The 27916-nt window shown below is 43.5% G+C and overlaps 2 protein-coding genes across 8 annotated transcripts in view; one reads left to right on the top strand and one right to left on the bottom strand.

The window, feature by feature from the left end:
* Nucleotides 1–11997: 11997 nt before the first annotated feature.
* Nucleotides 11998–27916, bottom strand: part of MCM9 (minichromosome maintenance 9 homologous recombination repair factor) — a 32520-nt gene continuing 16601 nt past the window's right edge. For 6 of the 7 annotated variants that reach the window (XM_083435197.1, XM_083435194.1, XM_083435195.1 and 3 more), the window contains exons 8-13: nt 19104–19278; nt 16892–17094; nt 16485–16688; nt 15800–15882; nt 15152–15297; nt 11998–14823 (exon numbers count right to left, since the gene is read on the bottom strand). In XM_083435197.1, the coding sequence (XP_083291323.1) occupies nt 13371–14823; nt 15152–15297; nt 15800–15882; nt 16485–16688; nt 16892–17094; nt 19104–19278 (2264 nt within the window). In that variant the 3' untranslated portion in view covers nt 11998–13370. Of the gene's footprint in view, nt 14824–15151; nt 15298–15799; nt 15883–16484; nt 16689–16891; nt 17095–19103; nt 19279–22313; nt 22561–27916 lie in introns of those variants that run through there. The other variant, XM_083435199.1, reaches the window with a different exon arrangement.
* ASF1A (anti-silencing function 1A histone chaperone) lies at nt 22552–26939 on the top strand. The gene is made up of 4 exons (XM_083435229.1): nt 22552–22983; nt 24312–24431; nt 26150–26322; nt 26511–26939. Exons 1-4 carry the CDS (start codon nt 22875–22877, stop codon nt 26721–26723), a joined length of 615 nt encoding a protein of 204 aa, XP_083291355.1. The 5' UTR covers nt 22552–22874; the 3' UTR covers nt 26724–26939.

The raw sequence follows: 27916 nt of genomic DNA, 5'->3' as shown, positions 1-27916 counted from the left end.
CTGGCTCGCCAGAGCAGCGATGTCACGCTGGCCACGTGACCCGGAAGTGTCTCCGGACAGTGCTGGCCCCCGGCCTCTTAAGTGAGATGGGCGCACAACCCTAGAGTCGGACACGACTGGCCCGTACGGGCAGGGGTACCTTTACCTTTACTAAAAGGAGTGGCACATTTTCATCTCCCAAGATGGAGCCAGAATGAAACCATTTCAGTATGAATTCATTATCCAAAATGAAGTTGTCACACAAATCAGTAGAGAACTGCATCTGGATTGCGAAACCAAAGACTAATATGAGGAGACATTCAGCATGTCTGGTCTTCCAGTTGCTGTTGGACATTCCCCGACCACCTACCTTGTTGTCTGAGACTGATGGGATAACATCTGGATAGTCACAAGTCCCTCATCTCAGGTTTAGGAAACACACCTGTCAGGAAGCCCAACCAGGAGGTGGTTGTCTCAGAAAAACAACAGAGACAACTGGACAAGATACAACTAAGTCAAGTGCCACCTAGTGACTAAATTATATAACTACAGACACCCTGACTACAAATAGATTTCTGTACATATGGCTATTCAGGATGCATGACAGCAGAAAGTAGCTTTTCAAATGGGCCTTGACAGGTTTCTACAAGAACATACAATATTTTGCAACTGATCAGGCAGGACTATTACAGGAACCCAATGCATGCTTCCTAGGAAGTAAAGCTTTGTTTAAGGCAGCTTCCTACCTAATTACAGTAATCTGATTAGGATTGCAGCTCTACAGAATGACCCCATTTAGTTGAGTATGGTTGCATTACCTGGGAGTAAGCCCATTGAACTCAGTGGGGCTTCTGAGAAGACATATATAGGACTGCACTGTAAGGCAAGCCAGCACCTATTTGGATACAAAGCAGGATTTACTTTGAAGTAAACATTTATAAAAGGATTAACACGGCCACTTCCACGAGGATGCAAGATATATTTCTATATCCAACAGACGTAGCTTAAGGGGAAAGCTCTTGGCTGTTGCAGCTGGAGAAAAAAAGACTGACATTGCTAGGTAACTAAAAGTGATACATCTCTTGTGCTTTCTATGAACACATGCTCACCACGTGCAGATATTTGTGTGTGTGTGTGTGTGTGTAGCATTTCAATATTTATCTAGTGTAAATCTGATACACACAATATTACATTCTTACTAAACATTGCTTCATATTGCTTAAAAAAACCCAATCCTGAATCAACAATTCAAGGAGGCAAATGTGTCTTTCCTGTACATATAGTACATGCTAAAACCAGTGAAGGGCAAAACTAAAATGAAAGAGAATGACTGAATCGCCAAGAGTAATAGGAGAATATCAAGGCTTGGGAAGATGACATAAGGCAGGAAGGCAGGAAAAGGTTGTGCGGTTACTACCCGCATGCAAATCAATCCCTTTGTCAATGTCTGCAGCACATCTCTTTGAAGGATGAGTCACTGATTGAGTCATAGGTAAGTATACTTAATTGATTTGATAAGGGTGAGTGGGTGGAAAATGGAACTGGGGGATTATCTTTATATTTTGTACAGTTTATGACTAGCTGGCAAAGAGTTCCAGCTCCAGGTTAGTCATTTGCTACAGAGAAGCAAACTGAATTCAACATTCAGAGTAAAAAAATATAAGAACAATAATGGGGATTAGCAAAATTAGAAAATTGCCAGTTTCGAAAAAAATGCCAAGAAAGAGAGAGATTTGGAGCTGTATAAGCTTTATCTAAAGTCCTTCTGCAATATATTGGCATGAAGAAGGCATATGCACACACGGGGGGGGCGGGTAGAGAGAAGGAGAGGGAGAGAAATATTTATCAGGGGTGTGTGACTGCAAATTGATGAACTGGGGTCTTGATTCTGAATTTCAACATGTAACAGGAATGTTGAAAGAACTACTGAAATAACCATGAAATAGGATAGCCCTTGAAGTAGTTCTGTGGCAAAATCTGAAGTTATATTACAATTGAAAGTAGTTGACTTGTATTATAGCAGGATATATGAAATATACATTTATGGAATTTAAGGCAGCAATATACTTACGGTACCTAGGAATGAGTCACACTGAATTAAGTGTGGCTTACTTCCAACTAGATATGTATAGGATCACACTATAAGTTTACATATGAAAAAGCAACATTGAATTCCAAATTATACCCTAAAGATGCAGCAACTGTGAAGTAAATTAAGCAATCTTTCATCCTTAACTATGGACTTAAGAGCTTTGATTTCAGCTAGTACTGGATACATTAATATAGTTAATCATTAGATTAATCAAAGATAGCTTTAATTGCAGGTCAATACTTGCCATTAATTGCATGTTGGAACAGAAAACAAAGAAAACTCAGTTCTTCTGAGAGGCATGCCATGCATACATGTCACAGAGGCCCTGGAACCTGCATCAAATTTGACTTTTAAACAATTCCCTCTCCCAGTTTGTCTGTTTAAAAATGAGGTGTTATTCCCCACTCCCTCCCAACAGCGAAATTAGGGCTTTTCTATTAGTAATTTGAAGAACGACAGGCTACTGAAGTAGACAATGATCAGCTGAGGTATATGTACAACGTATACCCAAATATTCCACAGGGCAAAAGGGTATTGAATTTCTTGCTTCTCATTCTATTGTGATATGGAATAAAGAATATTTCCTATGACAATGAAGCAATTTTGATTCCCAGTCTATTGTGATACCAAGTGAAGAATATTATTTATTTCAAAATTGAGAAAGAAAATATTAAAGAGGAGCAGTTGGATTTTATTTCTCAGGCTGTAAATTATTGGCCAAGATTGCAGGTTCAATCCCCGTAAGGGACAGCTGAATATTCTTACATTGCGGGGGGATTGCTTCCCTTAACTTGCTGATACTTCTTCCATGGGTGCAGATGGTGTTGTTTTAGCTACATAAGGATCAGCACCCAGAGAACTGAGTTTGTTGTTGTTTTGAGTTGCTGCCACAATGGATAGAGCAGCTTGCGAAGCCAGCATCAAAAATCAAAGACAAGCTTTCTGCACGCAAGTGATTTCTCTTGATCAGAACCTAATGGGTTAATAATTGCATGTTGAAAAACCTTGAGGTGGCTAAAATCCTGGGCAGCTGCAGACATGCTCCACCAGAGGCATGAAAGCTTAGTACTTCCTTAAGATGCACAATAGACGATGCACACTATAAATCAACCTGCACTTATTATGTCAGCTCAGGTTTGATTCTGCTTTTCAGTTTGTATTGGGGAAAACCGAGATCTATCTGGAAGAAGACTATTTACTAACCTCCTGCCAGAGGCACTAAGGAGATACTTGCTTATGAAAAGAAGTGATTTTGCTTTCGCTCGGGTGAACATCAGCACAATGGTATGTTGCTTGCTAAAGGCTTTTAGTTTAAAAATACCTAAAGCAAAAATGGTAGAAAAGTGAGTGGTCTAGAAGGGGTCAATTTAACACAAAGGGCCTTTCTCCAGAAATGTAGAGATTAACATCATGCCAGAAGCAAAGTTCAAATATATTACTGTTGCTTGAATGGTGCTTTGGCTGCAGTTTCCTTCTCTGAGTCACAATTTCCAGCAACTTTATCAAACTACAGTTCCCAGGATTCTATGGGGGAAGCCATGTGCTATAATGTGCACTGTATGTGCATTAAATATTTGTTGTTGATCTGCCCAGTATTAGTTGTGGTTCGCTTTCTGACTCTATATGACTTCCCAACTTACTTGTCTATTTTTATTTTTTACACAAAGTGACATCTGGGTGACATTATCTCCAGGCATGCTGGGGGCAGAGTGGTGGTGAAGAAAAACATTCCCTCTTTTCAACAAGGCTTGTTCTTCTGTATGTTTGGTTCACCAGTTTTTCCAGGAAACAGGTTAAGCTAGCCAGCCTGCAATTTCTAGAACTCCGCTGGATCAAGTTATGGGCAAGTTATGGACAAGTTACATATTTTTGTTAGAAGATTAACTATTTCACAATTCCCACCCACAACTCTTGGATGAATGCCATTGAGGTCTGGTGATTTGTCAGTTTTTATTTCGTCAGTAAGGCCTAGAACTTTGTCACAACTATTTCCTTCAATTCCTCAGATTCTCTCCTAGAGAGAATTCAGGCTCGGGAATCGGCCCTATATCTTCTGCTGTGAAGATAAAGGGAAATAATTCATTCAGCTTCTCTGCAATCTTCTTTTCCTCTGTTTGCAGATCTTTGATTCCCGTGTCATCAAGGTCCAACTGCTTCCCCAGACAGTCTCTTGCTACTAAGGCATTTAAATATGTTGCTGGAGGTGGCCGTTATGCTTTTAGCAATGTGCACCTCAAATTCCTTTTTAGCATACAGTGGTACCTCGGGTTAAGAACTTAATTTGTTCCGGAGGTCCGTTCTTAACCTGAAACTGTTCTTAACCTGAAGCACCACTTTAGCTAATGGGGCCTCCTGCTGCCGCTGCGCCGCTGCTGCACAATTTCTGTTCTCATCCTGAAGCAAAGTTCTTAACCCGAGGTACTATTTCTGGGTTAGCGGAATTTGTAACCTGAAGCGTATGTAACCCAAGGTACCACTGTACTTTCTTGTCTGTGTGCATTTTCCTTTGCAAAGTTTGTGTTCCTTTTTGTTCTCATTATTTTGAAGCCTGCAGTAGCTTCTCTGACCCTCTTGTTAACCACAGTGGCATCCCCCTGGCCCCAGTGGTACATTCCCTGATCTTCCAGATACACTCCAGCTGAGCTTGGAATATTGTATTTTTAAAGCATTTTGGAAAGATTAGACCCTCTCGACTTTGCCTTTTGACTTCCTTTTTACCAATCCCTTCATTCTGGGGAAGTTTCCCCTTTTGAAGTTGAATGTGATGACCATCTTGCATGTTCTTGGCAATTGACATTTTACATTTTTATTTAATTTAATAGCACTATGGTCACTGTTCCCAATTGTTCCAGTAGCACTTACATCTCACACCACATCCTGGGCACCACGTACAAGCTCAGAGATTGAATGGCCTGTGGTTTCTCCTTTGGGCTTCTACAGGTCTTTGTATCACTTGTACTGTTTGTAGTAAGATAGCTCTCTGGGAAGAGCTTTTCAGTGCCCTTGCTGCATTTCAACGTTTTTTTTCAACCTCCTTCTCCTCCAGTCTTGGGAAGTGGGAATTCATCAAGGTCCACAGTGACGTGAATACAAGGAGAACTGAAAGTGATCCGATGTTGGAGAAAGTGCCTCGGATTTACTCGCCTCAGCACTTTCTGCTCCTCCAGCACGAAGGATCTTCTTACATAGGCAGAAGCAAAATAAATGTCATTCAATGACACTTTCTCCTTGGACAAAGCAGACAAAGGGAGGCAGGGTGAGGGAATGCTTTTTTTCTTTTCTTTCCTAAGCGGCTTTACTTGAAGGAATCCAAGTTCACCTAATTAGTATGCTTGATTAGAAGGCAAGGACCAGCACCCTTTCCAGAACTTACACAAGGAGTCATCGTATACTTGCCCATAGGAAGCTACCACATGCATTGTTCCATGTAACTCAGTACTGCCTACAATGCATGGCAGCATCGGTCCAAGTTTTTAGATGGGGGACATTTTCATCCAATCCCAATGCCGGGGATTATACCTGGGACCTTTTGCACATGCTTTACCTCTGAGCCACGTCCCTTCTATCTAGTCCAGTATTGTCTAGAGATGGCTGGCAGCGGCTTTCAAGGTGAGGGTCTTACCCAGAAGCCTGTGTGAGGTGAGTGGTGGTGGGGACAGAAGGCTGGGGAAGAAAATGGCAGGAGAAATGGTGGCTGCCTTCTTTTCTGCTGCAACGGCAGAATTGAAAGCATATGAATGTTCTTTGGCTTGCAACCTTGTCTCCAGAGGAGACGAAATAAAATATGCAGGCAGCTATGCATGCATTACCTGCATTATTAACACAGTTGCCTGCCTCTATTAAGCTATAGAGACAAGAATAACTATCCAGATGATGACTGAAGACATCCTTTGCCAAGCTGGTGCCATTGAGATGTTTTGGAGTCGACATGCCAGCTGGGACAGATGGAAGTTGCAGTGTAAAAATCAGGGAGGTTGGCAAAGGCTGATCTGTGAATTCTTGGTGAAGGGTACTGGAAGTCAATTCCCCCTCAAAGCCAAGTGGGATGCTGCATGAGCGCCCTGCGGTTGCCAACTTTTCAACTGGCTCCATTTGGTGTGCCTTTCACTACTGATTTGCAGACCTTAGCAGGTGGAGCAATGCTCCATGCTGTGAAAAGGCTTCAACTACTGGCTCCTGCTTATCAAATGACTCTTAAGAAGTCATCCCTGCTGGGCAGGGCCCCAGCTCAGTGGTGAAGCACCTGCTTTGCATGCTGAGTGTCCCAGGTTCAATTCCCCAGGCTGAGAATGCTGCCTGTGTGAAACCCCAAAGAACCACAGAATTGGAAGGGACTCCAAGGGTCAGGCTAGTCAGTGTAGACAACACTGAGCTAGACAGACTAGTGTACTGACTTGTTATAATGACTACATCCTAAAGGCTCCGCCCCCCGCCCCCCGCAGCTGCCCAATCAAGTGGCAACCCAGGAAACACATGATCCTTTTTACAACACAGTGGCAGCAAAACAAAGGCAACAGCGGCTTCTTCCTTCCAAGGGTGGTGAACCTCAGGCCCGGTAGTGGGTAGTGGTCCGTTGCTGGGTTGCAATGCATCCTTGAACTGTGACAGCGCCTCTTGCCTTTCCTGGATGGGAATGGAGAGGATCTCTGTGTTCAGAAACCTCAGGCTTGAATGCGGCTGGAATGTGGCCTATTTGTACAAAAGTAAGAATCACACCCAGTTGTATCACCCACTTTTTGCCTCTCGCCCTGCCCACCGCTGCCACGCAACCCCTGCTAAAAACACTTTTGTTTGGATAAACCTAACCAGATATGTAGAATGTTGGCATGTGCTTTTATCTTATCAATGACTTTGATTATTTTTGAATGTTTTAAAATAGCTGTTTTTAACACTCTTTTTTTACTGATAACTTTATCGTTCTATTCTTTTTGTATACCGCTTTGAGGTTTGTATATAAATTTTATGATATAATAAAAAGACAAAATGATTTTTTATTTCTTTCCTGCCTTTCACCCAAAGGTCCCAGGGTGAGTTACGGCATTAAAACCCAATATTAAAAGCAAACTTTTAAAACAACTTTCTTTAAAAATGTGCAAATTATTTTCTTTCTTTTTTGCACAGCAAAATGTTCCAGCTAGAAAATGTTCAAGTGATACAGTGATACAGTAAGAGCTGTTCGACAGTGGAATTTGCTGCCAAGGAGTGTGGTGGAGTCTCCTTCTTTGGAGGTCTTTAAGCAGAGGCTTGACAACCATATGTCAGGAGTGCTCTGATGGTGTTTCCTGCTTGGCAGGGGGTTGGACTCGATGGCCCTTGTGGTCTCTTCCAACTCTATGATTCTATGATTCTATGATTCTACTTGTGAGCATCCTCAAAATGATATCCAGGTTGGACCAACAGCAGAAAACAGTGGGGGGGGGGGTCTGCCTCACCTGTCTGGCTTGTGGACTACCTGATGAGCCACTGCAGGGAGCAGGATGCTGCACTAGTAAGCCTGTTGGGATGGTCCAGCAGGGCTCCTCTTATGCTGTTAGGTATACAGGTTGAGCATATGTCATAACAAAAACAGCAGTACCCCGATCACAAAGCAGATAAGCAAAAGTAAATCAGCAGTTGTTTTTAAAATTCCGCCTAGCAATTATTCCGAGCAAGCGAACAGATCCGCAAGAGAAAAAGAAATAAAAGAGGTTTTTGTTGTTGTTTTTAAATTACAGCTTGAATACTAACAGAGAAACAACCTTTCCATGAGATACTCTCAAAGGCTGCAGAAAGCAGCTGAAAAAATGCAGAGGAAAACTTTAAACGTCGTTGGAGAGTGCCCTCTGGTGGCCGACACACGCAACTTCTTAAAACAATATTGTTTCCAAACCCCAACTACACCCCAAATAAGCAACTGTAAACGCGGGGGGGGGGGGGGGGGAGGCGTGTGAAAGCAAAGCCCTTGCCCAAGGAAGCATTATGCTCACCAGGTGCTCTGAAAGGCCTCTCTGCAGTGTTTGAGCTCTGATTCTAGTTTCATACATTAAAGTCATCCTTTTGATGTCGCAGTTCTCAAGGGATGAAAAAGCATGGGTAATGCAAAGGTATGCCATTTCCATCATCGCCGCCACCACGGCCCCAAATTGAGAGAATATTTGCATCTAGCAACATCTGACCAGGTATACTTTCCACTCATACTAAATCACTTTCATGTACTGTTATTTCAGTGAACAAATAAATGAGGTTATATAGAAACATTTTTTTCTTGGCCAGGGGAAGGGGGGACTTTGTAAGATCAAAAGATGTCCTTACCAGCAGAGCCTGAAAGCAGGATAACTACCCTTGTAAACTCTGGCCCAGTTCACTGCATCCGATTCATTTGTTTTACCATTATTCATTCACTGAAGTGATAAGCACTCACAGGTGCAAATGCAAAACCAGTTTACGGCGGGGGGGGGGGTGCACAGGAAAGGTCAGTGGGACAACTGCTGGAGGGCGAGGCTTTCATTGATAAAATAAATGCGGATGTGTTCCTACACAAGGTTCTGTCAAGGAAGAATAATTATGATTCCAATGAGATCTCTCCCCCCCTCCCCCATTCTCAAGTATAACAGAAAGCAATCTGTTCTCAGAATGGATAAAACAGGAAATATCAGTATCTAGCAGATAAAGAGCATATCATTTATTATTAATGAAATTTGTGGTTCAATTGCAACAAATACTGAACATTTAATACCAAGTTTTCCGTCAATAAATGCATCCCCTATGATATGCAATACTACTTGCCATCACTTGGGAGACCCAACTGATGCTTTATTTATTCAGTAAGAATTCCAGCTTTGCCTTTCAATGTGACCTACTGCGTTCTCTACTCACAGACAACCCATGCACATTAATGGATCTTCTGCCGACGCAGTGCTGCAAGGATCAGACCAGTGTAATACGTGAATTTATTTCTCAATTTATTTTTTTATTTTTTTTATTTCTCTGTTCAGAAGCATCCCCTTCCCGCTTAATTCAATGAGACTTACTCATAGGTAAGCGTGTATAGGATTTCAGCCAGAATGGTACAAAACTACAAGGAAAAAAAGACCAAAGCCTAGGGGATAAAAAGAAAGCACAGGCAAATGCTGTCATTCATTAAGTCTCTTGACTAAAGCCTTGACTGTGACTTCACTCTTGAGCTGTTCCACACACACATCCAAGCAACTGGGCTAAAGGATACACATGATGCTTGAGAAAACTGTGAAATCTCTTCCTTTGTTTGAAACAGCATAGCAAAATCACAGCTGTATTTCTAACAGCAAAAGCCCTCTGATATAAGGAAAGCTGTTAAGAGCGTGGCTTTCAGTTCCATTCTGGAGTCGTGATTTTGTCTTTTATGGCAAGTACAACTAAGAGAAATAATCTGAAATGATCTAGAACGAGATTGTCTTTTACTAAAGGTCACACCAGTCTTGTCCATCAATGCACTTCTGTTACAAGCACATTGTCCCTGGTTCTCAGCATCAACTCTACATAGCTTTGGATACAGGAGGAGTACAGAGACCCTCTTGTGTGGAATGTGCTCTAGTGCGTTCATTGTGCGGAGAAGGGGAAAATGTTCTGCTTATGTCAGTGCCCTGCAGAGACTGGAGAACTGCTGGTGCTGCCGTCACTGGGCACCAAAACCAGGGCACAGATTGTGCACCAAAGCCAGCCACTAAGGAGCCAGCTATTTGTTTCACAACAAAGCACTGCAAGTTAGTAGTAGTTGAGGGCTGGGTAGAGATTAGGTCAGGAGATTTCTAGAGGATCAGAAATCAACACCAACACATACAGTAACTTGAAGACACGCTGCGAAGTTCAGTTACCCCCAAATTCAGGACATCAACCAAGTGTGGGCTGTGAACCTCATTACACTTGGTTTCTGCTATCCTAAAGGTGGTAAAGTACCAAATTATCTGCTAGGCCAGATCCACATTGCAGCCCCTGCATTTGCAAGGCAGGAGTGCCTTGGGGATTTTTGCAAATGCAATTGCTGCTCACAAAAGAGCACATTCATAACTCAAGTCCATACTACCTGCCACTGGGAAGCACAATAAAAAGTGGGAGGATCTATGTGGCATTTGAGATGTCTTTTTAAATATTATGTACTCAGGGTTTATAGACTGCTTGATTGTAAAAGCAACAGCAACTTCTAAGTAGGTTACCAAAATATATCCTCTGCCATCACTGATTCTCCACCTCCCACTGTGTGTTACATAGCCTGTTTCTTTCCTTATGCCTAATTCTCTTTCCCATGCCATACCCTGGCAGGGCGAACCATTCACTGTGTATCCATCCATTCAAGGCAGCAGCAAGCACAGAGTGAATCAAAAGGAGGCAAGGAGCAATACCAGTCTTAAAAAACACCAGCCCTGAACGTCGATCAGCCCCATAAGTTCTAAAAATAATCTATCCCAATCTTATAAACTGGAACAGAGAAGAAGCTGGATTTTCAACCAACCAGCCAATCAATATCCAATGCATAGGGTATCTTAGGAAACAAATTCAGCACCTTAAAGCAGCCTTCCCAACCTGGTGCTCTGTAGATGCTTTGAACTACAACTTCCATCTAGCTGATGGAAGCAGTACAACACAGCTATGCCAGTCACATTAAATCACCACCGTATTTTAAAGACAGGGAGAAACTCCATTGGTAGGATTCCCAGCCTAAATAAGGACACACTTTCTCTGCACCTTGTGCTCTTGGTTACTTACTGGTTTTCCACACTAATAGTGGAAGTACATGCACGATAAATGAGAAGCAAATCACGTCTGAGAGGTAACAGGATTTATGCAATTGGCATTTAGCTATAGATCCATGGTACTGCTAAGCAATACTTTAATTCCTTCAAATATGGACCAGTTGGCTAGCAGTACATAAGCCACCAATTATGGCTGCGAAAGAACAATTTCAATGGGACATGGATGGGATCCTAACAGAAGCATCACAGGAAGGAAGGAAGGAAGGAAGGAAGGAAGGAAGGAAGGAAGGAAGGATTTTCTTGAAGTGGATTGTGCCCAAGTAAGCCATAAGGAGGGACGCGGGTGGCGCTGTGGGTAAAACCTCAGTGCCTAGGACTTGCCAATCGTATGGTCGGCGGTTCGAATCCCCGCGGCGGGGTGAGCTCCCGTCGTTTGGTCCCAGCTCCTGCCCACCTAGCAGTTCGAAAGCACTCTTAAGTGCAAGTAGATAAATAGGGACTGCTTTATAGCGGGAAGGTAAACGGCGTTTCCGTGTGCTGCACTGGTACTGGCTCGCCAGCTGCAGCTTCGTCACGCTGGCCACGTGACCCGGAAGTGTCTTCGGACGGCGCCAGCCCACGGCCTCTAGAGCGAGATGAGCACGCAACCCTAGAGTCGGACACGCCTGGCCCGTACGGGCAGGGGTACCTTTACCTAAGCCATAAGGAAAGTGTTGTGTATCCATATATAGGCATCTTTGGAATAAATGCCATATTAAATCTGCTTCTCGTTAGACATCCGTATGAAATACATCGTAACATAGATTGAAATATGTGCGCATGGGCTTAGCACACAACTTTTCTCTTTAAAATCCACAGAATGGGAGAGTTGCAAAGGATCAGCCCCTTTGCCCATGTGCTTCGAGTAAATACAGTGCAGTGCAGATTTTGTACTCGCTACACTACTGATACTTACAGCAAGATTAATTTAGATTAGATATACAGCCTTGTTTGCCACTGGATACGGGGGGGGGGGGGCTTTTTAGCAATTCAAATACATGTACAAACCTGTAACTTTAATGGAATTATGTGCTTTATATAATTGTTTCAACAATGCATTCCTTAATGCAAAGAAGAACTCTTTCTTTTAAGGGCATCTGTCCAATACCTACTCGGTTTTTCACACACCCATGTGAAACTACTTGCATTTACTAAATAATTAGATCAAGGCAAAGTAGGAACCTGCTAACTGATACTTTATTGAAGGACAGCAATGAAGATCACAGATTTTAAATAGCGTATGTATGGTGCCAAAGCCCATCTCCTCCATCAATCATTTTAAGCTGTGCAGTTTCTTTGGACTGGGCAAAGAAATAAAACCCCTTATTGAACAAATACGTATGTACTCCCCCAATTACTGTGATATAATACAACAATGAAAAAACTAATTTATGTTGAGGGACCTATAGCAGATAATTAAATGAAATTCTCCAGTAAAATACCATGAACCAAGCAGCTTTGGGTAATTCTGCATTACTAGATGAACACAGCTCATTCATAGTCCTTGCACAAAAAGCTGTGGTGTGTTACTTACACCACAAAATGTTATGTAAATTTCGCAGCTGGAAGACACTGAAAGGTGTAGCCCAAAAGCCACATTCTGAAATGGAACCAGTCTGGGATAACTGATTTGAGGTACTTTATGGCCTAAGCATTGCAATGCAGCAAGCATTAAAAGGAAGATGGAGAAGAGAAAACTATGCAATAGCAGTTTTTAAAGGCATGATATTTTTGGGGTGGGAGGTATTAATAGGAAGATGACTATAATTACACCTGGTGGAATCAAGAATTTGTGCAGTAAACTGACTGAAAGAGAAATCTAAATAAAAAACCCTATGCTTCATTGTCAGGGGTTATTCCTCCCTCGGTTTAACCAAGTCATATCCAAAATATGCCAACAAAACAGTCAGTGGAATCAGACATCTTGGAGGAAAAGAGGAATTAGTTGCAATGGCACCTGATCTGATGCTTGCCTCTAGGCAATCCTCCATAGTAGTCTACTACATTCAACACAGTAGTCTGCTAGCTCCATAGCAGTCTACTAACTTCTCTTTGAGGACAGCAGTCTGGGTGTCCTAAAAGTACATTTAAGGGCGCCAAGATTTAGAAAACCTGTATGTTCTTTGTAATTACCTTGAATCCTAACTAGGTTTCTGTGAATGGAGAGGATCCTTCCATTCACTGATGGGACTCTGATCTTGTGCATGATTCTGCTGGCAGAAAGCGGCAAGGCATTTTCTCCAGTTCTTCACTCCCATGTCTCATGCTGCTTTGGAGAACCGTCCAAACAAGGCTTTTGGGATGGGACGGGGGGGGGGGGGCGGGACTACAAGAGGAAGGAGAAAATTACTGAAGGTCACTTCCACTGTTCTGCTGACAGTAGTATCACATGAGTGGAACTTTGCTCAGAGGATGCTTCCACCAGCAGGAGTAAGCTCAGGATCCCAGCCTTTGTAAAGAGGCCATTTTGTAGGTTCATTTAGGCAAGATTAAAACAGATTTCATTTTCAGCATTTTGCAGTGCCATTTTGAGGAGGAAGCAGAAGTTCTTTTTAAGATTTGAGTTTCCTCTTGCTCTCTTCATCCCAGTCGAAGTCTAGGGTGGAATCATCAAAATCAGCTATTGAGAACAAAGATTTTCCTGTGCCAGTGCTGGCCCTTTCCAGTTCAAAGGACTTCCTTGAGTGCCCCACGCTATTGGAGGTTTGGGTCTCCAATGGCTCCCTCTGTCTGTCCCTGTCATTACCGGTGACATGCAACAAACCTGGAGACCTTGGCTTTGATTCAGCTGATGGCTTGAAGGCAAAGCTGGCTAATTTTGCCAGTATGCTAGAGCACACTTTTTTCGTGCCCGCACCATCTGATATTTCCTCTCTCATTCTTGCCTTTTTTGTGGAGGAAGGGAGTGAATTATCGTTTTGCTCCTCCTCCTCTCTTTGGTTATCACAAGGGCGTTTCTCCATTTTATTATTTCCCACCTTAATATTGTGTTCCTTGTGGTGTTTCTCAGGACAGTCTTCTCCCCTTGGCTTCCCCACTTTTGACACGGTTTTGGTAGAAGTGTGAGGGCTGCAGACAGTATCAGGCAAGTGGGCATGATTTTCATTTTCAGAAGGCCAAGCAAGCTTTGGCTTCTGCTTACGCTGAAACTTAGCTAGTTTAGCAGCTGCAGGTCCCAAATCTTCCAGGATTTCAGGTTTAGTAGAACTTCCTGCTGCACCTTTATTTGTTTGGCCTCTGTTTCGCTTTCTGGTTGAAGTAGCAGACTTCTGTTGCCTTAAAAATGCGCTGTGAGGTGGGGAAGCACCCAAGTCTGTTCTGGGGTGTTGTGGAACAATGGCAGGACCAGGAGAAAATAAAGTTGGAGAACACTCAACCTTAGGATCTGGGGTACTTGCACAAAACCCATTAACTCCTTCAATGTTTTCCCTGTGCCATTTCTTAGAGGCCCTGTGAGTAATCACTAAATCAGGTGAGGTACAATCCGCTGCATTTGGGCCTTTGTCACTTGCTCCTGAAGGTAAGCTTGTGGGCTTGGTTGCCTTCCCCCCATCAAGACTAGAGGCAGCCTGTCTGCAAGCATTTCCCAGGGCTATTGTTGTTGGTGTGGTTTGCTTGGCTTCACTCAAGTCATTTCTTTCTTTAGAGCAGGGTTTGTTGTGTGGGGCTTTCAAAGACGTTCTTGCAGTTGGAGACATTCTTGCAACTGGAGACTCATAAATGCTCTTCTCAGCTTCAGTGCTGCTGTCCGTCATACTGTCAAACCAGCTCAAGCTACTGTCCTTGCTGCATTCACTGGGTTTGCCCCATTTCTTTGTTACTCTGTTATCATCAGATGTCTGGCTGCTTGAGAATATTGGACACTTATCATGTTGCAATTGTATATTATTGCCCTCTTGGTCTGAATGTTGTGGACGAGACATCTGCTCCGGTTTCTCAAGTGTGCGATTGTTTGAGGATGCCTCTTTGGACTGCAGAAGCTGAGACGAATTTTCATTCTGCAATCTGCAAAACAAAAACAAAATATATTTTACAAAAATAAACTATATTTTCCCCTTCCCTGATCCTATGAAATGCAGGATCTGCTCCATCTATGTTTGGGTTCACAGCCCTAATTATTTATTTTGATTTTGGTAAGCATATAAGTAAATGTCAGCCACTGTCTAATTACAGAGTTATTATTCGGCACCATGTGTCTTCACTTTGATAACCTGGACAGTAAGTTTATTAGTGGCCATCCTATGCTACTGCCTATTGCAATAGCACATGTGTTGCCTGAATCCACTGTGAATTACAAAGGCTTTTTTTTGCCTCCCGTATAAATGTTTATCACCTGTCAAGTCTTTGGAATTCTTCACGCAGAATGTCCTGGAGTTCCAGCTTCTCGAGGATCAGTTTACACTGCATTCGATACTGCTCCAGTGGATTTTCAGGAAATGATGTGTGCAGTGCATTGACACCTCCAAGGAGTGCACCTCCCTACAGGAAAGAAGAAGAGAGAAATACAATGCAAATGAACTTTAATTAGATATGTCTGTGTGTAAACTTATATGCCGTTAAAAGGGTTATATGACACAGCACACAGATAGGCAGGTTTTTTAGCACTGAATAAAACTGCTATCAAACTAACGCTGTATCTTTAGCTTATAAAAACAGGCATTTGCACCCTTCTTCAGTGCAGCGTGTGTGGGCACAAAGACACGCACGGGGACCTTCCATTCTGCCTGCACAAGGCTCTCCTTCTTCCCTGATGCCTTGCTCACCATCATGGTTTCAGTAGTGGTGGTGGTAGGACAGTAGAAGCAGAAGACATTTTATTTACAGGCTCAAATGTACAAAACTGAGGGCTAATGTTAGGAATTGTTGAAGATTAGTTCTGAGGTGTGGAAACGTGGTCTCCTTGTTGCGTTGTGAAGCTTGCTTCCGATCACATGTGCCACAAAGAACTGTTTCAGCTGCCAGTCTCTACAAGGAAACTCACCTGCATTGAAGACTCCATCACTGAAACCACGGTTACTGCATCTTCCACAGTCACAGTATCTCTAAACATCAACCGAGCATGTGCTAAAAACAAACAACAACAACAAATGTTGCTGAAACTGATGAGCAGATGGTTAGGTTAAATTTATTAAATGCATATGCCACCTATTTAGAAAGCTCTAGATAGAAAGCGATAATGGAATTACACTAGCAAAGTTTTTGATTTAAATCTTTAAAAAGGACTGTTGCACACCACCCCAACCTCTGAGTGGTGCAAGATTCCAGGGCTTCCAGGCGCTTACTTACACCCACCAACTGAAGCACTACTTACCCATATTAGGGCTCCTGGTGGTGGGTGTACTATTTAAAAGCCTCTCAATCCATGTTGCAACTCACACATTTGCAGGCCAGAGTGGCCATAGCCTAGCTACAGCATACAATGCTGGGGCATGGAAACCCTATATATGCAGGTGCTGCTGCACTGGATAAAACCCTTTTAGAGGTTCACCATACTGAGTGCCAACAGAAACAAGCATTTGTTGTAGCCCCTGGAGCATTCAAACCCACACCTAGGAGTTTAGTCCAATCAGCTGCATGACCTGGTTCCAGCACTGCCATGAAATGTTTCCCAATTTATTTTGTGTGATGTAAGTGCTAGAAAAGGAAGAGGAAACCCAAGCTCTCACCTTCAGCTAATCGTATCAAACTCTCTAATAAGCGGATGGTGGTTCGCGCAGCGTTCCTGCAATCGCTCTGCCTCTGCATCTGATAATAGCGGACAAGAATCAAGTTGCTTTCATCAGTCAATACCGGCTGCAGGTTCTTTATAAGGCAGAAATATGTTTTCATTTTTTCCATAGTCCACAGCTTTTCAGACACACTTGGGCAAGCTGCATGAGAAGAGTTTGCAGAAAGAACTGCATTAACAAAATAAGACACAGAGTAGAAATCAATAGACTTCATAATAACTACGCTGTCGTTGGCTCCAACCTTCTGGTGCACTTATTCTGCATGAGTACAAATGGATATGTAGGCTAGGTAGTGTAGAGATTCAGGTATATTCTCTATAACTGATTGCAAAAGCCACTGCTACCTTTGTTTTCCAGTATGAATGAGGAAATTATGCGATCCCATTCTTCATTTCTTGTATCCAGCAATACCAGGACAAGGTCGAACCTGCTAAGGAGAGGGCTGCCAAGGGCGATGTTCACAGAGACAGATTCATTAGGGTCATACTGCCCCTTTGGGTTGGTTGCTGCCAAGATAGTGGTCCTTGTGTTCAGCTTGCACACTAAACTGAAGAGAAACATGATCGATATTGACACAGAACTATGTTATGCCACCACCCCACTGCCCAAAGGAACACTTCCAGGTACTTTCCATTTTGAACCTTCCCTTCAGAAATTTCACATAGGCTGAACGGATGAGAGAAAAAAGGAGGTGACAATCTAGCTAGAAAGGTTTGCGGAACCTAATGCAAATAAAGTGTGGTTTCGGATGAATGTGATGAACTGGAAATATAGATAACAGAAAAGATCAAGGGCCAGCAAGGAGCCCTGTCTGGACTGGAGGCCACATCTATAATTTTAATTGGCAGTAAACTAGAGTTGCTAATCAGCCAGCATTAGAACAGTAAGCTTGCTTTGTCAGGTAGCTAAAACTAAAGTCTGAAAAGCCAATTTTAAAAACCTGAATACTCCAGATTCTGCTCATAACCCACCCAGCTCCATACTCCCTCTTCTACAATCTACCAGAAGGTCTCACTACGTAGTATCACCAGGGTGGGGAGGGGAAGGCTTTTTTAGATCAAAAGTTGACAATCTTAACACGGGGGGGGGGGGGAATGCATGCTCTCTCCTACGCAGGCAAATGCAAACTCTCTTACACTGTTGTCTCTGCCACTTGCACACATACACCTGTTTGATGCACAGACATGTCTGTGTTCTTCCACTTGCAGGCACACTCATAAATACACAGATGTTTGCAAATGTACACAATCTCACTATACAAACTACCACGATCATAAGAACGGTGTCTGTAACAACATTTAGTATGGTGCAATTCCCCCCCCCCATCCCTTAATTCATTTGACCTTGACCCGAGGTTTGTTTTCAGAGCTACAGAAGGGTGTTTTGTCCAAGTAAGCATAACGCTCTCAGTGCAGACATTTAGACAGCTGTTCTAAATCTGACTTCGAAGTGATCTATTTCCAGTTGGTGCCATCTTCGCTCTTACCTCATTGTCCTGAGAGGGAGCAAGTACAGCACCAAGAATCTTAGCTTTCATATTTGTAGTACATAACATGGGAAAAGTATTTTGACTCTTAGCCAGTAACAACAGAGATTCAAAAAAGAAATCAAGAGTTGACCCCCGCTCTGTAATGCCTTAAGGATGTCTAAATATGGCAGTGAAAGGTTGCAGCCCCAGAACACATACTTGGAATGGAGGAAAGGTCTAAAATTCCATCTGCAGCACAAAACAACTGTTTCATTGCTCTCCTGGCTAAAAATGGTTTTCCTTTTTTAAAAAACAACAACACTGAAAATAGTTCCCAATAGTGGTCATTTTAAAGTTGTGTATATGTCTGGTCTAGTACTGGTACAATAAGATGCAAACATAGGGTCAAGGAACATAATTCCCTCCCATTTTTGTGGCTTGTAAAAGCTGAACAAGTACACTTAGCTCTTGCACCTTATGAATGTTTACTCAGAAGCCAAGCCCCACTATGTTCAGTGGGACATCATGCTCCCTAGTAAGGTAAAAGGTAAAGGATCCTTGGATGAATAAGTCCAGTCAAAGGCGACTATGGGGCTGCGGCGCTCATCAATTGTAGGGATAAGTTTCACCTCTTCACTGCGGGAAGTTGGGAAGGTGGTGAGACAAAAAGGGAATGAACAGCCAGTCAACAGAAGCTGTGTTTTCCCCTACCTGGTAGAGGTCTGAAAATTGATGGAAGTACTTAGCACTGACTGCAATGGCTAATACCTTGTCATATAGTGAGAACAGCTAAAATTTTGAGATTTGCTGGGATGGAATTTTATACTCCTTAGCTTTCTGGTTTAATGTATATTCCTGGGCATACGCCAGTTAGGCTGGAAGCAGATTAAAAAATAAATAAATTCCCTAGAGAGTTTAAAAGAAGGTCCATTGCTCATTCTGCTTTCCCTTCTGGAAAATGGACTGCAGGTTTCTGGCTTCTTTGAAAACCTACAAAGTTTGTTTGAGCAGACCCTCATGCAACAACAATACAAGAGTGGTGAAATAAATTAGCATCCATGGCCCTTTTTTAAAAAAATATTACTTACCCAGCCTTGGCCACGCTGATGGTCTGTTGTTCCATTGCCTCGTGAATGCTGGTTCTGTCGTGTTCCTTGATGCTGTTAAACTCATCAATACAGCAAAGTCCCCCATCAGCCAGCACGAGGGCTCCGGCCTCCAAGTTCCACTCTCCAGAGTCTTTCACAGCAGTCACTGTTAAACCTTTGGAACAGAAAAGTGTTGTTTGAGCAACCCTTGCTCAATCTCATTTGAACAAGGCTTAACAAGGGTCAGCCTAAAAAAAGTAAAGCTGACAGTAGTACAATTTCCGGTGAAGACAGACCTGGTGCAGCTAGTGCCTTTTGTTACCATGAAAGTAAAGGTAAAGGTATCCCTGCCCATCAGGGCCAGTCGTGACCGACTCTAGGGTTGCGCGCTCATCTCGCTCAAGAGGCCGGGGGCCAGCGCTGTCCAGAGACACTTCCGGGTCACGTGGCTAGCGTGACAAGCTGCATCTGGCGAGCCAGCACCAGAGCCGTACACGGAAACGCCGTTTACCTTCCCGCTAGAAAGCGGTCCCTATTTATCTACTTGCACTTAGGGGTGCTTTCGAACTGCTAGGTAGGCAGGAGCTGGGACCGAACGACGGGAGCTCACCCCGCCGCGGGGATTCGAACCGCGACCTTTCGATCGGCAGGTCCTAGGCTCTGTGGTTTAACCCACAGCGCCACCCGCGTCCCCTGTTACCATGAAACTTCCTCAGAATTCCCTATGGAAGTTTAGTGTTTGTTTGTTTTAAAAAATCATTTTCTTAATTAACAAGGCAAAACAACAACTTACTTACCCGAGTACATGCAGATTTAAAAATAAAATAAAATCAAGAGGTGGGCAGCCTGCTTGGAGCATGTGTGAGTGGGGAAACTGGAGAAACTAGTGTTATGAGTTTTTTTTTGGGGGGGGGTATGTATTGGTATGTGTAGGCTGTATGCCTGAGCCTCCTTATAATTTCTGGATCCAGCACAGACTCAATTCCTGGAGGAACCAGGCTAGCTTCCTGATGAGGTAAGTATGGGTCATTAAGGTAACAAAAGAAGTGTACCAGATGAATAAGGGTGACCCCCCCCCCCTTCAACTCACTGGTAGTTAGAAAGACAAAGGGCAGAGTTGAGAGTTATGTGAACTAGCAAGTAGAAGCAAGGCTGCAAGCTGGGCAGCTGGGAGACAGAACCATGCCTGATTTCTGTTGGAATACAAGGCTGTGGCTATGAGAGGAGCAAGACCATTTGGGGGGGGGGTGTTAATGCTGTGAACCTCTACATGTAGGCTCAGGTTGAATATATGTGTAAGTAAACCATATAACATAGACACACCACATTCTCCACTGTCTCTCATTCCAAAAGAAACACAAGCCCTGAATAAGTGCGTGGAACCCCCGTAATCTCGCATTGTTCAGAGACTGGGGTGGTGTGCAATACCTGTTATTCAAAATGCAAACCAAGGATGGAAGCCAGACTTAGTCCCTTGGCTAAGGGACCTCCTTTAAGTTCTCTCTTTACATTACACCTGCCTGCACCCTAAATCTGATATGTTATCATTCATGATACTATATAGTATAAATAGACTAATGGAAAATCAATTCACATTCATTTGTCAAAGGAAACTTGAAATTCAGTTGCATTTACGAAAGATAGCACAGCAGCAGTGCATCCTTATCTCTGCTGCTCTGGTGGTTTCTTTTTTGAGTATGTTGCTGTCTGCTGAGCTACGCAAAGGGTGGGTAAGTTCTGGAGCAATGACTGTTGTACTTATCAACAGCTGTGGAGTGCACTTGTGCAAGTAAACACCTGGGACGCTGAACCAGGGTAGTAAGTTAAAGAGGTGCAATTGCACCATTAAAGCTTTTTATGACTCACATGTGTGCAGCAAGAAATCAAACCTGGGACTTCCTCCTCACACTACAATTTAAAAAAGAGCTGGCCTGTGAGTGACAATGCCTTAAAAGTCACATGTCCATAAGCCACACAATGGCATGATTTAAATGTTGTAGTGCAAGAGAACAACCACTAGGTGGTTCCTGTAATTGTCATCCCTAGTTTGTCCCTCTGGGGGTTCCATAGAGGCTTCCTGTGCGAGCCAAAAAGCAACCACAAGAAAACGCCACCTATCACTAGAAAATAAAGACTGCTCCTCTTACCAACTGCCTGAATCCTATCTTTCCACAACGCTACAAAAACATAGCATATGTTTAAAACACGCAGTGAAAAGGTAATTAGCAGTAACAATAACCTGAGCAGCAGAAAAAAGACAAAGGGATAATCAAGGCAATCTGAAAGACCTCCAGAAGAGAGCTACCATGGTCTGGCATCTGAAAGTTAGCAAGAAAGCAAAGGCAAACTAGGAAGTCCCACAGTTTTGATGCCCTTGCAGAAAAGACCCTGGCTCATGTTGCAACCTACTGTATTTCGGAAGGGGAGAACACACAAAAGCAGGGGCTCTGGAGGTGTCCACAATACGGCATTAATGCATATGTGGACTGCTGTTTCCATGTGCATGTTTGTGTGTGTACAGAAGTACAATTTTATGCCTCTATCCTGATGTTTCTCATCCAAAATCCGAATTCAGTCTGTGTGTTTTGGACCGGGGGGGGGGGGGGGATTGCTGCCACTTGGATGAAGACATCATATAGACACCAGGGCGGGGGGGGGGGGGGGACAGACACAAGTGCACTTAAGCTAACCTGGGCCCACACTATTTGTCTAGGGTTTTAAAAGTCAAAAACAAAGACTTTAAATTGAATCCAGGAACCAAGTGGGAGCTATTTTGGAGAGCAACCTAAACCCTGGCCAGGCAGTGATGGACCGATGGAGTGGCGTAGTCCCTACATTAACGGTCTTGTTCCACACGTTAGCTGGGGTAGTAGTCCAGCAGATCTTGAGCTGGCTCAGGCCCTCCATTGGGGGGGGGGGCTTGTGGTGTGTTTATGCACTTTGCAGATCACCACTCTTTTATTCCACACTTTTCAATGCACTCCTCACTTTCCAATTCGCAAAAAAAAAAAATCTGTTTCTTTTTAAAAGAGGATTTGTTTCACTAGGCCGAGTGTGTGCTTTAATCCACTTTAACTGCACAAATCCATCCCACAGAATACTGAGAGGTATGGAGGCATCCTAAAAGCACATACATGCAATCATTAGTTTAAAATAAAGCCCACCATTTATTCTTTTTTTTGGGGGGGAGCAATCAACATGAGCAGTGTTTCTTTTCCCCTTTTCTTTTCACTTCGCTTCAATTACGCCAAGGTCCCTCTTCTTGCTAGTTCACTTCTCTCAAGAGCCTCGCTCGCTTCGCTCTCCAGCCCTTTCACCCTCCTCTGGTCCAGCAGGTGGAGCGCCAGCTAAAGCTTCCCACTCCACTCGGGCTACGGGAGCCCATCTTGCTCTTTCGGGGAAGCCTCGGCTGCAGGAGGAGGGCCATAGCTCAGCGTGCAGCCAATCCGCGCCAGCCCTGCCAGTTAACAGAGCAGAATGGGCTGTAGTTTAGTGTAACAGGAAAGCTGCAAAACAGTGTGGAGTGCTCTCGGTGCAACATTAAAAAAGAGAGAGAGGAAAACAAGAAAGGGGAAGACGGAGAAGGGCGAGTTTTTTGGGTGGTGCTTTTTTTTTTTTTAAAGCAACCCAAACCTCAAAGTTTCCTAACTCTCAACGTGCTCGCTTGCCGGCGCTGGGGTTCGCGCCCTGCAAAAGGGGAGCCCCCTGGACTTTTCTCGGGCTGCGGTAACACTATTGTTTGCGGGTCTCCCCTCCCCCCCTCCCCGAAATATGGCAAAGGTTCAGGTGAACAACGTCGTGGTGCTGGACAACCCTTCTCCTTTCTACAACCCTTTCCAGTTCGAGATCACGTTCGAGTGCATCGAGGACTTATCCGAAGGTGAGTTTGCCCGGGGTGGATTTTTCGCCCCCTCGGCGCTGACCAAGCCCTTTCGGGCTATTTCCCTTCCCAGGCTTAAAGTTTGCAAAGGCCTCGCTGCTGCTGCTGCTCCCTCTCCTCCTCCACCTCCTCTGCATCTGGCATGACGGAAGGACGGTGGGCTTTGCAGCCGCCGCCTCCTTCTCTCCCACCCAACCCGGCAGCGCCCGCACGGTGCGCCCAGCTTCTCCGGTCTTCCGCTCGCGAGGAAGGGAAGCCTTTAAGTTGCAAGGAACTTGTTTGAGCGCTGGGAGCAGCCATGTTGCCAGCATTGTGCTGCTGCGGCTGGTGTGTGTTGGAGGGGGCGGCGGGGCGCGTACGCGAGAGAAGGAGGGCTCAACGGAAGCACCTCGCACGCTTCGGGTTTGGGTGGCGGGAGGCGAGCCGGGAGAGGCTTAACTACCCAGTGCGAAGGAACCAAAGGGGTGCTACAGATGGGCGGGGGGGGGGGGGGCGCGCTGAGAACACCTGCAAGTTAAGTGGTTTCCACTCATCCGCTTTTAGTGCTCGCGCGAAGGGGTGTGTGTGACATGTTTAAAACGCTTTAGGGGAAAAAACAAAACAGAATTTTAACGATGCCTTTTTTAAAAGTGTTAAATGGTCTTAAAAGCACTTCTGGTACTACTTTACGTTTGCATAACTTTTTAATTGTGACACCCCTTTCAGACGGAAGTTCGCTTTGGGGAACGCCCTGGAGGTTTGTAGTGGGTGTTTTGTTTTTCGTCTGGATAGCCTAATAAGCCTCTCTTCGGACCTCCACCCTTGCCCCCTCCCGGGGTAGTGAGGTCAGCAACACTTTCCCTACTAGAGGTAGCTAGCAACTCTTGCCGCCACCCTTCAAAAACGTCTTTGCCCTAGGCGGGCAGGAAGAATTCTTAAAGACTCCTCCAGAACTTGCTATCCTAACCTACTGTGTAGTGAAGTCCTGTTGAATTCAGCAGGGTTTACTCCCAAGTAACAGGTTAGGGTCTACAGCCTCAACTACTAAATATTACGAAGTCATGCAGTAATTGAGCAGAATGCTACAGTTGTCTAGAACAACACTTAAAAGTGCTAGTATCAACAAACCTCTTCAAAACAATTTTTCAGTATTGTAAAACATTTCCTTGGATGTAAATACTAATTATTTTCAGCCAGCCCTGCTGGTTTTCAATATTTGCTTTCAAATAAATGTAAACATCATCGAGTTAATGTCAACTGGCTTTACTAATGTTAAGAGGCTACAATTTTTATGTGTTTTATTTTAGGTAAAGCAAAAGTACTAAAAGGTTTTTCTTCTTATAATGTAGATTTGGAATGGAAAATTATCTACGTGGGCTCCGCAGAAAGCGAGGAGTACGATCAAGTTCTAGATTCAGTTTTGGTGGGCCCTGTTCCTGCAGGAAGACACATGTTTGTATTTCAGGCAAGTCTGCTTTTAAACATTAAGGAAATTCTAAAACATTGTGTGTATGTTCATTGTGTGTATGGCTACTTTTGCGACAAGCAGTCACAAATTACATGTGACTGAAGTTCAGCACTGCCCTTTGCTTTAAAAGGGTAGCAAACCTAATGTTTAACCCAAGGCTGGACAGCTCTGCCTCTGGGTGCTGATTTTTAACCAAAAACATGGGGACATACATACCCAAGCGTGTGAGCAAGCATCATAAACAGTAAGTTGGCTCTGCTCTAGAAGAGAGAGAGAGTTGCTACAGAAAAATCTGTTCTGGGAATAGAAGGGAGGGAGGGAAATACTGTATATGGGGTAACATTTTTAATATCAGTAGGATATTTTTTTTTAGTGTTTTAGAGGAACAATTTTCTGTGCATTTTTCATGAATACAGTAACATAAGCTATGTACGTGCAATCGTAGGTAATATTTTGGCCATCAGACTTGCAACTGCTCACACTGAGTATGAGTTAGATACTTTTCAGGGGATGCTGTGTGTCTTCCTGCTTTCTGACATGCAAGTGGTGGGTGTGCAGGATACTGACTTCTTTGTAAAAGTGCCTGGGCTCTGGAATTTACAACCCTAGGGGGCCCATCTAGCCCAGTCTCCAAATCATCAAGGCGGCTGTAAAGGAATGTCATTTTTGTAGACGGCTTTTAACATTATCTGAACCCATGAGTTAATGGTTGTATGTTGCTTCTGGTCACCTCCTTAATTGGCGGCAATATAGATGCATACATAAAATTTGTCAGCCTCATTGGGACCTCTGTGGGGCCAAAAATCTGCACAGAAATATTAAGAGCACACAATGCATTTTGGGCGGAGTGTTCTTCAGGAAAGGGGGAACACTGAAAGGCCACTGAACACTGTGTGACACGCAGTTGTGGCACAGATTGCACTTGCTAAGCTAATACACTCTAGTTCTGTGCATCTCTCTGCAAGGGGATTATTACACAGTCACGTAGTTGCATTTGTATGTAGCTGGTTTTAACCATGATGTGTTCAAGAAGCCAATGTTTTGTTTCTCCAAAGTTTGGTTTGTTACCCAGTGGCTCTTGCCTTGTGCCTCTGTAGCTTGGTGTGTGTCTAGTCTGGAGCTACTAAGCAGAGCATGGTTAGGTAAGGCTGCTATGTTCAGACATGACAAACCATAGTTAAAACATGCTGTGGTTTGTACGCCAACAACAAACTGGCTTCACATAATGATTTGTTGCCAGGGAAAAAATGATTAGTCTGCTGGGCAGGGTTCAGATATTCAAATGAACCATGGTTTAACATTATGTGCAGACAAGGTATGTGTGTGTTTATGTAAATAGCTGGGTGAATCCACACAGCTAAAAGCTGTGATGTTTGCTCTTTTGGGTAAAAAATTAAGGCAGATTGGGTACAACCTGGTTTGTTTTACAAAAGGAAGTCCACCAACAAAAAAATCTAGTAACAAGTTAAAGGACCTCACAAAAAATAAAATGAGCTTGGAATCCATATCAAGGAGCTGAAACAATCACAGGATGGTCCTTGACTGAAAACCTGAAGTATATGTCTTTGAAGATTAGAACTTTTGTGCTTCTTAGTTCAATCGGCATCAATAAGTACTGTGCCAAATCTCTTTATATTGTGAGCATAGTGGTTTCCTTAACAAACAAACAAAGTGGGGGAGCATTGGTCAATCTTGTGTTTTGTTTTTTGCTGCAGGCAGATGCTCCTAATCCAGGACTAATTCCTGATGCAGATGCTGTAGGAGTCACAGTTGTGTTAATCACCTGCACCTACAGAGGTCAAGAATTTATTAGAGTTGGCTATTATGTGAACAATGAATATACTGAAACAGAATTGAGAGAAAATCCTCCGGTAAAGCCAGATTTTTCTAAGGTAGGAGTTATTATGCTTTGCTTCTCTATTAAAACACTCTTGTTACATAGAATTAAAATGCTAAGAAATTAATCAGCAAGTCAAATTTTAAAAAGAGCTTTGTCCTGAATTTGTTCTAAGACTGCTTCAGAAGTCAAGAGTGTCTGATGCAACTCCAAAATGTTGATGTGAATGTCCTTGTTTTGCAGCTCCAGAGGAATATTTTGGCATCTAACCCCAGGGTCACAAGATTCCACATTAATTGGGAGGACAACACTGAAAAACTGACAGACGCAGAGAGCAGCAACCCAAACCTTCAGTCACTCCTTTCTACAGATGCATTGCCTTCTGCTTCAAAAGGATGGTCAACATCAGAAAATTCACTAAATGTTATGTTAGAATCTCATATGGACTGCATGTGACCCGACTTACCTTTCAGCGCTATGTATGTGTTAGGATGTAGACAGACAGCACAGAGACACACATACACACACACACACACCATCACCAGAAACGATTTCCCAGGAATTGCATATTCAACATGTGAAGAATTTGTTTTAAAATCCCCACATTCTGTAGAAAGTTTATAAGGAAAAAGTATTTGAGTGGATGTATAAATAAAAATTATTTTTAAGTAATTCTGAGGGTTTGCTTAGGCCACACTAAGTATGTTATTAAAACATTTATTTATTTTTCCTCCCCTGCAGGCTGGGTGGGGGTTGAGGGAAATACAGGAAGTTAGATATCTCATAGAATAGTTGGAAAGTACCCTGAGGATCATCTAGTCCTGAAATGCAGGAATATGCAACTGTCCCTTACAGGGATCGAACCTGCAACCTTGCCATTGTCAGCACCACGCTCTAATATACTACTTGTTCAGTACATATGCAAGACTATTCTAAACAGCCTCTGTTTGGAAAGCAGGAAGCATAGCATAAACCGCAGCTGCCTTTTCAAGGCACATATGACTTTTAACAATACAATTTAGTCCAGCATCAAAACGATTGTGTGGAATACTATTGTGCCTGTACTGTGGGGGGTCCCCCCCCTTCTCACATACGCTGTTCGTGGCATGCCATGCAGTGTTACCACAGAAAGAAGTACAGGACTAAAATGTTTGTGCTGGCCTAGATGCATGGACACTAAACTCAAATTCTCCACCGCACCAAAATAATAGTATGTGCATTACAGTAGTACTCATCAAGCAGTCAGGCTTATGTATAAGTTGTGGCTTAAAAGATTTATCAGCCTGCCAGCCACATACTTGGTCTGAGACAGGGTCTTACGCTTTGTAGACCTCCCACTCACTGGCCCATTGCATGAAACATGATAAATAGAATTTAAAGCAACAGAAACTGAAGGTGACTGGGACAGCATCAGGAAGCCTCTATATGCACACAGTATCATTATTTTATCTTTGATGCTATATAGTGTGGGAAGGAAGGGGAACTGAGTTCCTAGGCCAAACAAGATCTTAAATGTCTCATTGGGAGATAAAAGTGTATTCTTTTTAAAAATGTAAAGGGACCCCTAACCGTTAGGTCTAGTCATGGATGACTATGGGGATGCGGCGCTCATCTCGCTTTACTGGCCGAGGGAGCCGGCGTACAGCCGG

This window comes from Podarcis tiliguerta, assembly GCF_965153285.1.
Source record: "Podarcis tiliguerta genome assembly, chromosome: 3".
In the NCBI taxonomy this organism is placed as follows: Eukaryota; Metazoa; Chordata; class Lepidosauria; order Squamata; family Lacertidae; genus Podarcis; species Podarcis tiliguerta.
The sequence above is the reverse complement of the archived record's forward strand: the minus strand, read 5'-3'. Positions and strand labels throughout refer to the sequence as shown.

Bases quoted from the DNA above. Each gene is read 5' to 3' on its own strand.
- ASF1A (XM_083435229.1), top strand. From the start codon at position 22,875: ATGGCAAAGGTTCAGGTGAACAACGTCGTGGTGCTGGACAACCCTTCT. The intron at 22,984-24,311 runs GTGAGTTTGCCC...CTTATAATGTAG, and splicing joins CATCGAGGACTTATCCGAAG to ATTTGGAATGGAAAATTATC. The intron at 26,323-26,510 runs GTAGGAGTTATT...CTTGTTTTGCAG, and splicing joins TAAAGCCAGATTTTTCTAAG to CTCCAGAGGAATATTTTGGC.